Genomic DNA, 13,038 nt, shown 5'->3' on the forward strand with positions numbered 1-13,038 from the left:
GTGATACTCATAAAAAGCTTCGACTCGTCAAACTAATAAGCGAGCCAGCGACACTGCGCATTTAAACACAACTGAACCTCTTTTAGACACAATTCCAGAAAAAGAATCGTTCATATTAAACAACACTACGTTCAGAAAAATAATATTGGGAAGATTGTAGTAAATATGTTTAATATAATTAGATTTTTTATTCATCTAAAACAGATTTAGGGAGTTTTTTTTACTATTTTTTTTGTCTCTCCCACGTTTTTCCTCTGCCGCAGCGTCCATTGCGATCAAGTGCAAATTGCCAATTATGCAAATTAGACGATGACGTCATTTGGTGACTTCTAGCGACTTTTAGGACAGCCAATGGCGACCTTCCTTACTGAGGAGTAGGCAACACTGGAATCTAATGAAGACATCAGTGGCGTCTTTGCTGTCATGTTCCCTATCTCTCAGATTTCCAAGTCATTCACCTGTGGTGAAAATAAAACAGCATACATTGCTTTGATTGCATACATTTGCTTTAATAGTCAAAAACAGAAATGGTTATTAAAATTTGGGGTCTTAAATTTTTCTTGATGAGCTCTTAAAATGTCTTAATAAGCATTAAATTTGACTTTTAAAATGGTGCAGTAAACGTGAAAATAGATAGATATAGCAGAACAGACAGACAAACTGGAAGCGACAGACATTGAAGTGACTGACAACAGACAGACTTTTCACACACTGCACAAACAACATTCTTTATCTCCTGACACAGGAGAATTTGACAATTTCTTTTAACTTTATTTTATTATCTTATTAATATTTGAAGAGCTCTATTTTGTTTGTTTTTTTGTTTAGCAAAAGTTCTTGGTTGCCTGTAATAAAAAGGTTAAATGTTAAACTCAAAAACAATGTCCAACTGCCCCAACCCAGACAGTGTGGTTTCTTCATCCAGTGAAGGTTGGAGGCGCTACACTCTGAGTACTGATAATGAGAAGAAACAAGTCCTTATTTGGCAGGGAGCCAAATGATCCATCCATTCTTCCCCTGTCACCTGTTAAAACAATTTCCTGCAAGAGAAGCCTGAGGTCACAGGTTCCTGACCCCCGTGCCTCCGATGGATCCTAAGTTCCCCACCCTGGAACTGAATGTGTTGTAGAGGTTTATGGTGGCGGCAAAGCCAGTTGCTTCTGCTGTCCATCCTCTGGTCAGCAGTTCATGAGGGATGTGCTTCCTTTGTTCTTCCTTGAGCTCTTTGCATGACTCCTGCAACAATGCCTTTCTTTATGTGGAGCTCTTTTCATTGATTTCAACATTTCAATATCAATAATCATATTATTGTATACAAACACCTAAACTAATCATATTATGAAGCACAAACATCTACACTAAACATAATAACACCTTCACCCCCACTGAAAATGCTCAATCCTGCAGTCCTGTCTTTACTGTTGTATTGTATTTGGACTGTTTATGCACAATTTCTTGTACACGTTTATGTGTTGCAATGACAATAAAGCCTCACACCATACCAAAAATAATCAAAGCAAAGCATCCTGGGATCCTGGGAAGTCAGCTGAAATTAGCGCCATCTACTGGCAAAGACACAATGTATAAATTTAAATATTGAAATTTCACATAAAGTATCCAGTTTTTAACGTAGGATTTTACTTATTTGATCATCCAATGGCATCGTTAGATGGCTAACCAATGGTTAGCTTGATACTATGAAAACGTCACTTCCAGGGTTGGCCAGCAGGAGGGAACGGCGGTGACGCAACCAGGAAATACGCCGAAGGCTAGACCGTCCCGGGTGGTTATCAGGGAGGCGGGGTTTGGTCCATCCTTCTAGGCCGGGTCCTCGAAGAATGCTTCCTTCAGACGGAGGACACTCGTTTCGAAGGGTGCAGACCCTGAATTGAGACACAGCCCAAGAGTCCATATGTGACACTGTAAGTTCCACGAGTGGCTTCTGGGACGTCTCTCCCAGTAACCACAGCAGCTTGTAGGGAGAAGCAGTCCGCCAGCCACCAGGCTCCACTGAGGTCAAAGGTCGTGCCAGCTTGCCGTTTAGCTCCACTTGTTGTAGTTCTGTCAGCCACCACTAGATGGAGCTCTCCTCTTCACTTTCCTCCTCATCCTCCCTCAGTACCTGCAGAGAGAAGAAGAGACAGCAGGAATCAGGACTCACGGTCCTTGAACGCATCATCACAGAGACGTTGACTGTTGATGGAGACGATGGAGTGACTGGTGAGAAGAAGCAGACTCTCAGTCACATGTCAAGTGTGGAACATATGAAGGTCATGTGACCATGGAGTGTTGGACTGATACTGAGGCCTGATGAAGATGAACTGATCAATAATTGAGTGTTGAACTGAGAGAAGAAGCAGTTTGGCAGCAGATGTTGGATGAATGAGGAGCAGCTGGACGTCACCATCCTCCTCTCACACTGTGACTGTGGTGCTGGAACCATCATCCACTGCTTCCAAACCAGTACTGACCTCACACTCTCCAGTTGATAGTCTCTGCTGTGGACAAGATCCATCAGTGGCTTCACTGATGGATCCTGCAGCTGGTTCTGACTCAGGTCCAGGTGTCTAAGGTGGGAGGGGTTGGACTTCAGAGCTGAGAGCAGCCAATCACAGCTGAGCTCTGACAAACTGCAGCTCCACAACCTGAATAAAAAATAAATGATGGTGTGAGTGGAGTTTCAATCACGAAATGAAAATAAAGAAGATTAATGTCTATAACACTGTAATGTCCATTAAAACCAATCAGAAGCACAACAATAATACTAAAATAATTAATCACCACAATAAAATACTTTCTATCAACCTGTTTAGTCATGTGACCACTGATCAGCTGTTCAAAATGTTGGAATTCATTGATTCATTTTGCCTCAAAGGTTCAGTGTGTAAAATCAGTGCAGATTTATTGCTGAAAGCTTCATATACAACCATCAATATAGTTTGAAGTCTTTGATTAGTAGAAAATAAAAGTCCTCTGCTTTTCCTGCCGTTAGAACGGTTCTTTATAGAAACAGACAGAAGGTCAAAGATCGTGGCCATCTTGCACCGCCATGTTTGTAGACGGCTGGTTGGGAAGATCAGTTTGAGAGACAGTTTCATATTAATGGTTGGAGGCTGGAATCTTCTAATAAAGCAAATGATGAGAACAAATGGTTATTAAGTGACTGAAATACAGTGGAATCTTTTCTGCATCTTGCTCATCAATACTGAACTGACTGAGATGATAGAACCTGCATTGACCCTTGACCTTCTGCTGAGTCCAGCTGGATCCATCTACAGTATCTCAGTACTCATACAGGTGGCTAATGCTAGCGCTAGCTGAAAATCATGCTAACACTGGACTGTCTGCTGTGACTTTGACTGATTGTGATGCTAATAGATGGTTGTAATATTTGTATTGATGGAACTTTATCATGATACAGAGAACTAGACACCTTTGCTGTCAAGCACATCCTTTATGAAGCTGGAAGGCCACCGTAGTTCACTGGCAAGAAGGGGAGCGGGAGGGCCAGCAAGTAAGCACTGCAGTCTGAAATCTGACCACTAGATGGCAGGATTTTACACACTGTACATTCAAACCCAGTTTCAGTTATTTCAAACACAAACCAGTGACTGCAAATTGAATTTCCAACAGCAGTGAAGTGAAAATCATGACAACAATAACAAGAGTGATAGAAGTTGTAGAGTGAAGAGGGTGAACTGACCTCAGAGTCTCCAGTTTACAGTCTGGACTCTGCAGAAAACCACTCAGCTCCTTCACTGATGAATCCTGCAGCTGGTTCTCAGCCAGGTCCAGGTGTCTGAGGTGGGAGGGGTTGGACTTCAGAGTTGAGAGCAGCCAATCACAGCTGAGCTCTGACAACCTGCACCTCTCCAACCTGAATAGAGAATAAATGATGGAGAGTTTATAATGATGGAGAGTTTTTCCAGGGTGTCATCACTCTGAAAATCAAAGTGAAATGTCGACTTCAGAATCTGAGACTACAGAAAATGTCACCTTGAAATTAAATCCTCAGTCCAAAACTAATGTGTGTTGAAATTATGCTTGGTCACATGACCACTGTGTGATGAACTGTGTTTGGTGCTGAAACCATCATCCACTGGTTCCAAACCAGTACTGACCTCAGAGTCTCCAGTTTACAGTCTGGACTCTGCAGAAAACCACTCAGCTCCTTCACTCCTGAATCCTGCAGTTGGTTGTCACTCAGGTCCAGGAGTCTGAGGTGGGAGGGGTTGGACTTCAGAGCTGAGAGCAGCCAATCACAGCTGAGCTCTGACAACCTGCAGTTCTCCAACCTGAATAAAGAATCAATATTTGATTTCTTCCATGGTGTAAATGTCATATTAAGAGTCATTTCTCCCTGTGGATGATCCAGATGTGCAGCTGTTTGGATCACTGAGTCATTCCCTAAAACAAGTCATTGTGCCAGTATGTTGTCAACACAATAATAACAGCAGTGTGTCAGTCAGTGTGCAGCCAATCAGCAGTGAAGATGGAAAATAATCAGTGAGTCCTTTGTGTGCTTGTGGCTGTGTTCAGTCATCAGAGTCTTGTTACAAGTCAAACACATTCAAAGGACAAGATGAAGAAATACTGCTGCACTATTAATCTGCCTCTAATATTTATTCACAGGATCTTCTGTTCAGTCATGTGACCTTCATCACCAATCAACAACTTCCATTGGGCTCCAAAGTGACTGGAGACATTTTCCACACTTTCTTCCACCATCCAAAGTCTTTTCTGGCTGCAGATTGTTGACATGAAAATATCAACAACATCCACTTTGTCTAGATGAGTCTTTAAAATCTTCTTCAAAGTCTTCACACTGAGCAGCGTTACACACCAGTTGTCATCTGCTCACACACACTGTCCACCAGTAGAAAGCAGGAACTGACCTGAGAACTTCCAGTCTGCAGTTTGGACTCTGCAGTCCAGCACAGAGCAGCTTCACTCCAGGATTCTTCAGGGTGGTGCCAGTCAGGTCCAGCAGTGTGAGGTGGGAGGGGCTGGACTGCAGAGCTGAAGACACCACTGCCCACTCAAGCACTGGGAGAGAACTGAATGAAGGAGAATAGAGTGAGAAGTTGCTGCTTCCATCATCATCATCATCATCATCATCATCATCATCATCATCATCATCATCATCACCATCATCATCATCATCACCATCATCATCTTCATCACGAATGATTGAATAGTTGATTTTGGTTGACAGTGTAAATTCAATCAATCTTGTGCAATCAACTGACAACAATGAAAAAGAAGCTTCCAAAACAAATGTGCACATTATAAAGACTCACAACAACAAAAACATAACAACTGTGTGAAGGAAAAAGCAGCAGGCTGAAGCCCAAGCTGATTCTTGCCTCTCCTATACAGTCCATAAGATTAGCTGGAATAATTAGTCAGACAAAATCAAAAAGGAAAAAAAGAGAAACGCGACTCAACAAAATATGCTTGACATTATTCTTCATCATTGACTCACAATTCAATCATTTATCCTCATCATCATCAAGTATTTTACTGCCCTTCAAGATTTCTTCAACTCATCAAAGAAGCACACATTTTCAAATGGTCACTGATCCCATTCCAAAATGGAACTCCCAAAAAAGAAAGACATCTATATTTAACAATGCTTCTCACCTTCCACCATTCAAAGACACTCAACCCTCTGAACATGGATTGATTTTCTCTCTTTTAAACTTTTAAACTTTTAAACTTTTAAAAAGATTTTCATTCTTTCCTGGAAATAGTATTTCTAATGTTTTCAAGTCCACTATATCTATGAATTGGAAGATCTTTGACTCTATCAATCATTTATTTGTGCTTTAGGGAACTTTATTTATTGTTCCAAAAACTATTTTCTGTAGTTTAATTACAGGGTCAATATATGTTCTGCATGTATTTCCCCAAACCTCAACACAATATGACATATATGGCATTATAAGTGAAAACTACAATATTCAAAGACATTTCTTCTTCAACAGGTCCCCCATTTTATACATAATACCCATTGATTGAGATCATTTCTGTTGAATATATTCTATATGTGGCTTCCAGCTAAATGTATGATCCACAATGACTCCCAAAATGTATTTTCATGTACTATTTCAATTTCAACTCTATTTAAAACTAATACTAATAATTTTCCCAAATACCAGCAAAGACCATCAATGTTGTTTTATGTTCATTTCATGACAGCTTATTGCTATCAAACCATTCTTTGAACACCATCAGCTCCTTTTCTAGCGTTTTCAACAACACCTTCATGTCAGGTCCTGAACAAAATAAGTTGGTGTCATCCGCAAATGAAATCAAATTCAACTTCTTCCATTCAGTATGAATATCATGAAGATAAAGTCTAAACACCTTGGGTCCCATAATGGAACTCTGTGGAAGCCCAGAGGTGACTTTTCTAAACGGTGACACAGTATTGTTCAACCTGTTATTGAAATAACTTCTTATCCGGTGTAGCGGAACACCTCTAATTCCATAAGGCTCCAATTTCTGCAGAAGCAGAGAATGATTCATTGTGTCAAATGCTTTCCATAACTCCACAAAGACACCTACAGCATATTGTTTGTTGTCTATGGCTGGAACTCTATTTTCTACTCATTCCATCACTGCTAAAGCTGTTGATGGGTTACTGCCAAACCCATATTGATGGGTCACTTCATAACTCATACTGCTCCATATAATCATGCAGTCTATTGACAAACAACCTTTCTAGTATTTTGGGAAAGTGAGGAAGCAATGACACAGGTCTATCATTTGATATGATGTGTTTATCACCATTGTTGTAGATTGGAACCACCTCAGCCATTTTCATCTGATCAGGAAAAATCCCTCTTTGAAACCATCAATTCCACATATAGGCCAATGGTTTGATGACACAATCTATGATTTCCTTTATTAGAGACATATCTATATTATTATCATGGAAAGATTTTTGATTCTTCAACTTTCAAACCACTTCTAGTACATCACTCTCACAAATCCCACCCAGGAACATTGAATTATTGCTCTTGAAAGCAAAATCATACTTGTTGTCTACATTTCTAATTGTCCTTGCTAAATTAGGGCCCACATGAACAAAAACTCATTGCACTCATTAGCAATTTGCTCTGCATTTTCAAGAAGTAAATTCTAATTTTTTGCAAAACATGGAGGAAAGTCAGTTTTACTGTGGTGTTTGATCATGCAGTTGAACAAACTCCACTTAGCCTTGATGCATCTTTGTCTGTTTGCAACCATCAGTCATAATAATCTATTTCACACAATCTCAATATAGATGACACTTTTTTTTGAGAATTGTTGTACTTGTGATAAATTCCCTATAGAGCCTATTTTTCTTTGTACAAATCATCCTCACCATCACTGTCATCATCTTCATCCTCATCCTCATCATCATCATCATCATCATCATCATCATCATCCTCACCACCACCATCATCATCATCATCAAAATGAAGGAATGATGTGATGTGTTTGTGTGTTCAATGTGTTGATTGTGTTGATTGACTGTCTGCATGAATCCTTCACACTGATCAAAGCTCCTCATTCTGCCACTGTCACATCTTCATCTCCATCCTGGACTCCAGTGGAGCAGCTTCACTCCACTCACCATCCAACACAAAGCAGCTGAGTTAGCCCTGTGCTGACAGCCTCCTGCTAAAAGTCACCACTCAGTGTTTCCCTCATTGTTTTCTTGGAGACCTGCAGCCACAAGTGGACCTGCTGATGTTGATCCACCCTGTGACTGGAGGAGCTGCTGATATATCAGGGTGGCTAACACCAAGAGCGCACACACACACACACACACACACACACACACACACACACACACACACACACACACACACACACACACAGTGTTTACGTACCTTAAACTTATCACAGCCTTCCTGCAGTTCCTCACAGCTGGAATCAGTCTCCATCTTCCCTCCATGGTTGTCTTGTACTTGCTGAGGTCCAACTCCTCCAGAACCTCCTCTGACATCTGCAGCATGAAGGCCAGAGCTGAACACTGGATGGCTGAGAGTTCCTTCTCTGATCTGTTCTTTGACTGCAGGAACTCTTGGACCTCCTGATGCACTGACTGATCCTTCACCTCCAGCAGACAGTGGAAGATGTTGATGCTTCTGTCAGGGGAAACATCACCAGTGTTCATCTCCTTCAGGTTGTTGATGACCTTCTGTAAGGTTCCTGGATGATTGTCAGTGAGACCCAGCAGGCCTCCTAAGAGTCTCTGGTTGGATTCCAGACTGAGTCCATGGAGAAAGCGAACAAACAAGTCCAGATGACCGTTTGGACTCAGCAGGGATTTCTCCATCATCCTCTTCAGGAACTCATCCAGGGATTCTCCAGAGTGACCATCTTCTGTCATCTTCCTCTTGGTGTGACAGTGGAAGCTGTAGACTGCAGCCAGAAACTCCTGAACGCTCAGATGAACGAAGCAGTAGACGGTTTTATGGAAGATCACACTCTCTCTTCTGAAGATCTCTGTACAAACTCCTGAGTACACAGAGGCGTCAGTCACACTGAGACCACACTTCTCCAGGTCTTCACTGTAGAACATGATGTTTCCACTCTTCAGATGTTCAAATGCCAGCTGGCCCAGCTTCAGAAGAAGCTCCCTGTCAGCCTCCGTCAGCTCCTGTGGACCTCCTCCATACTTGTGCTGCTTCTTCTTGGTCTGGACCAGCAGGAAGTGTGAGTACATGTCAGTCAGGGTCTTGGGCAGCTCTCCTCTCTGCTCTGAGCTCAACATGCTCTCCAGAACTGTGGCAGTGATCCAGCAGAAGACCGGGATCTGACACATGATGTGGAGGCTCCTGGAGGCCTTGATGTGGGAGATGATCCTGCTGGACACATCTTCTTTATCTCTGAACCTCCTCTTGAAATACTCCTCCTTCTGGTCATCGGTGAAGCCTCGTACTTCTGTCAGCCTGTCCACACATGACAGAGGGATCTGATTGGCTGCTGCAGGTCTGGATGTTATCCACAGCAGAGCCGAGGGAAGCAGCTCTCCTCTGATCAGGTTTGTTAGCAGGACGCTGACTGACTTCTTGTGAGTGACGTCAGTCACCACCTGGTTCTTCTCAAAGTCCAGAGCCAGTCTGCTTTCATCCAGGCCGTCCAAGATGAAGAGAAGTTTGCAGACATGCAGCTGCTCTGCTGTGAGCTTCTCTAATGTTGGATGGAAAACATGGAGCAGCTCCAGAAGACTGTAGTGCTGCTCTTTGAGCAAGTTGAGCTCCCTGAATGAGAGAGGAAGCACCAGATGAAGGTCCTGGTTCTCCAGGCCCTGGGCCCAGTCCAGAGTGAACTTCTGCACTGAGAAGGTTTTTCCAACCCCAGCGACGCCGTTGGTCAGGACCACTCTGACTCTGAGTCCCTGCTGCTCAGGTGAGGCTTCAAAGATCTGGCTGCACCTGATTGGACGGTCGTGGAGGCTCTTCTTGGTGTTCTTGGTCTCCAGCTGCCTGACCTCATGCTGTCTGTTGACCTCACTCAGTCCCTCAATGATGTGGAGCTCAGTGTAGATGCTGTTGAGGAGGGTTTGACTTCCTGCTTCTTCACCTTCAGTCACATGTTCACATCTCCTCTCCAGACTGATCCTCTGCTGCTGCTGAAGCTCCTGCTGCTGCTGCTCCTCACCACCAGGACTCCCCTCCGTCTTCCTATGGAAACACTTTGGCTTTGACTGATTGGATCACTTGTTGGTGTCCATCACTTGTCAGCTGTTTTTCTGATACCGTCATTAGTTGGATGGAATCATTGTCTCCATCAACACTAACTGACAGCCTGCTGGCCTCCTAGTGGGCTCTTCACAAATCACTTCTTGTCTTTTGCTCTCTTTTCTAAATTCAATCCCTTCATGCAGCTTCACAATCAAAGAATTTGACCCACAAAGAATGGAGCGCAGCCGTTAATGGCGGCGTCTTTTAGCCACCACGTTGAGCCCGTCATGGATTTGTAGCTGTTTTCTAGGCTGGTCTTGTCACATCATCTAATATATTATTAGATGACATATTCATCTATCAAACTTTTTTATTTTCTATCTGGTGTGGTTGACACCTGGTGGGCTCTGGTTGAGCAGTGGCTCTGTGGAACTGGCCCTTTATTTCTCAGCAGACAGAGACAGAGGAGTCACATTGCACTGAACTTTGGATTGAAATTCATCTCAGTGGAGTTGAGCTGCACTTTATGACAGAGCATCAAACATTCCTGCCACTGCATAAAGTTCAGTCTCAGAAGGGCTTTGCTGCATTTCAACATGATGAATGTGACCATGTCAGAGATTCCCTTCTCTTGACCACTGACCACAACATCTGACACCTTTTCACCTTCTGAGGAATTGATCACTGTCAAATCAAACTAGAATTAGACTGAGAAACAAGGACATTAGTGTTCTTACTGTCTTCCAGAGGCTCCAGGTTCATTACTGAAGACTGGAAGTGCACCCATGGACCAGTCACTCTTCAGAGACACCCCACTGGACCCTGGAGACTTCAGTCTCTGTGTCCTGGAAACAACTCTGCAAACAAAAATGATTTTCCCAAAAAGTTTGTTTCAGTCTTCAGGTCAGATTAAAGGTTTTCTAAATTATTCAAAGCTTTTTAAATCTGACTAACAGCGTCTGTCTAATCATGATATAATACAGGTAGCCTGGTTCCTTACTGTGTTCCAGAGGCTTCAGGTTCATTACTGAAGACTGGAAGTGCACCCATGGACCAGTCACTCTTCAGAGACACCCCACTGGACCCTGGAGACTTTGCTCTGTCCTCCTCTTCCTCCACTGGAAGACTCATCTTGAGTCCTGGAGTCAGTCTGAGGTGAAACATCAAGTGTGACAGTGAGCTGAGAACCCAGTGAGTTCCACTTCAGACAGAGAGAACAGGAAGAAACACTGCATTCTGTAGTGTCTGAAGCTTTGGTCCTACTCCTACAGGCCTCTTGCCTGATAAGACAAACAGACCTCTTATCTCGTTAGCGCAGTTTCTGTATCATACTAATTCCCCAGGATGGTTTTATCTCAACTCCCCAGGAAGAGCGTTTGGACAACAATTCCCATTCTGTTCTGTAACTTTCCCATCCCTTTGTCTCCTGTTTCACGTTTATCTCTTTGTCCTCCTTATAAGGAAATGTGCATAATGATGAGACCTGTGTGTATAAAAAGGTGATGTTCTTACCGTTCTGATGAGGTTGAGAGTTTATGAGAATTTGTACACATCTGGACACACAACCGCCTCAGGCTTCCTGGGCGCCTGATTGATGCTTGACTTCTTTGTAATAAACCTGTTTTTGTACAATCAAGTCAGAGTCAACGAGGATTCCTTCAACATCCACACTTCACTGCTGCAGTCTGAAGAATCTACCACAGTTCCCAGTAGGATGAAGCAGACACGCGACTGCTGGTGTCCACTCACATCACATTTCATGTGTTCTTCACTCAGTGACGACTCACCTGCTGCTGCTGTTGCTGCTGCTGCTGCTGCTGCCTCCACTCAACATGCAGGCTGACAGAGAACGACTTGGACTTTAAGCTGCTCTCCTTATATTTTATATCCTTGGATTCCCTGATAGTGTTTACCATCAGTGATAGCTGAAATCACATGACACAGTGTAAAAAACTAGAAACTCAGTAAACATGGAACATCAATGGTGTGGATAGAATAAAATAATCCATCAGCAGTAAATCAATCTTCAGAAGTGATTTGGAGTTTTTTCTTTCTCATGCAACAGAGATCAAAACAGTCCTCAGCTCTTCACTCTACAATGTGGACGCACAATCTAGAGTAGAGAAAACTGCACAAAGTATTTAATGAGCACGAATTGCAGCCAACATTAGTTTTGAACCTTCAACAGGTTGAAAGTGTGAAGTATCATCAGAATCCTAGCAGCCTTTGTTGTCACTGAATGAATCCAGTGCGACTCTTTTGTTGTCTTCTAAAACTCTCCTCCACTGCAGAGACTGGGACAAGAGGAAATAACTCAGCTGACTGACATCACATTCAATGTGTCGCCTTGGACTTGGACTTTGAGCTGCTGTTGATCTTTTATGATTCCTGCTGCTCTGATCAGTCTTTCTGATACACCGTTTCCTGGAATGACACTACACTCTGTGAAAAGGCCAAAAAGTCCAGTAGTCATGACGCATAAACAGCATGTGTATAAATTAAATGAACTGAGTTTGACTTTTTTTCCAACATATAATGAAGGTAAAAACAGTTCACAGCCCTTTCTATCCTAGTCAAAAATAACATCTGCAATATATTTTGAAGCAGATTCCAGAAAACATGAACAATAAACCTTCAAAACGGTCAGGAGTTTTAACTGGAACAAAACACTGAGAAAAGAGGACGTAAAAAAGTCAAGAATAAAATCAGTTTAGCTACTGTGTGAACAAAGCAGACACTAGTCCACCTCCCACTGACTCTGTTGACTGACATCAGATTTAATGTGGATCATTGAGTCGGTGACGACTCACCTGCTGCTGCTGCTGCTGTTGCTGCTGCTGCTGTTGCTGCTGTTACTGCTGCTGCGTCGCCTCAAAATGGAGCCTGACACAGAACAACTCTGACTTCTCTTCCTGCTTCTGCTGCTCCTCATTTTATGAAGACGAAGGCCAAAATCCAGCAGTACTGACTCTCACTGGCACACCCATACGCTAAGCACACGCGCGCACACACACACACACACACACACACACACACACACACACACACACACACACACACACACACACACACACCTGTGGCCAGAGGTGGCAAGGAACAAAGTACAAATACTTTGTCACTGTACTTGAGTCCATTTTCCAAGTATCTGTACTTTACTTGAATATTTCTCTGACTTTTTACTTTGACTTCCTGCATTTGTACACAAATAGGCAAATTGTGTTGTGTGAAAGGTGGCTCTGTCATGGCGACAGATGGAAGAGTGTTGTGAGTGCAGTTGTCTTTTGCTTGAAAAGCTACTCATCCTATTGTTGGATTGTGTGATCTTAAATGGAGGATTCTTCCTCAGCGACCACTT

At 42.8% G+C, this 13,038-nt stretch overlaps 1 protein-coding gene and 1 long non-coding RNA gene across 6 annotated transcripts in view; one reads left to right on the plus strand and one right to left on the minus strand.

The window, feature by feature from the left end:
• LOC142884135 (NLR family CARD domain-containing protein 3-like) overlaps positions 1-12,874 on the minus strand; it is a 33,650-nt gene extending 20,776 nt beyond the window's left edge. Inside the window, exons 1-9 of one of the 5 annotated variants that reach the window (XM_076019633.1) lie at positions 12,494-12,871; positions 10,684-10,833; positions 10,421-10,540; positions 7,855-9,683; positions 4,896-5,031; positions 4,122-4,295; positions 3,704-3,877; positions 2,472-2,645; positions 1,902-2,122 (exon numbers count right to left, since the gene is read on the minus strand). In XM_076019633.1, coding sequence (XP_075875748.1) covers positions 2,116-2,122; positions 2,472-2,645; positions 3,704-3,877; positions 4,122-4,295; positions 4,896-5,031; positions 7,855-9,683; positions 10,421-10,540; positions 10,684-10,833; positions 12,494-12,615 — 2,886 coding nt within the window. In that variant the 5' untranslated portion in view covers positions 12,616-12,871 and the 3' untranslated portion in view covers positions 1,902-2,115. Of the gene's footprint in view, positions 1-1,901; positions 2,123-2,471; positions 2,646-3,703; positions 3,878-4,121; positions 4,296-4,895; positions 5,058-7,854; positions 9,684-10,420; positions 10,541-10,683; positions 10,834-12,493 lie in introns of those variants that run through there. The other 4 variants (XM_076019634.1, XM_076019630.1, XM_076019631.1 and 1 more) reach the window with 4 other exon arrangements.
• The window catches only part of LOC142884180 (uncharacterized), a 145,566-nt gene that overhangs the window by 26,852 nt on the left and 105,676 nt on the right, over positions 1-13,038 (plus strand). The window lies entirely within an intron of this gene.

Source organism: Nelusetta ayraudi, unplaced genomic scaffold (genome assembly GCF_046127955.1).
Source record: "Nelusetta ayraudi isolate G7.1 ecotype Tasmania unplaced genomic scaffold, CSIRO-AGI_Nayr_v1 ptg000011l, whole genome shotgun sequence".
NCBI classification, from domain to species: domain Eukaryota; kingdom Metazoa; phylum Chordata; class Actinopteri; order Tetraodontiformes; family Monacanthidae; genus Nelusetta; species Nelusetta ayraudi.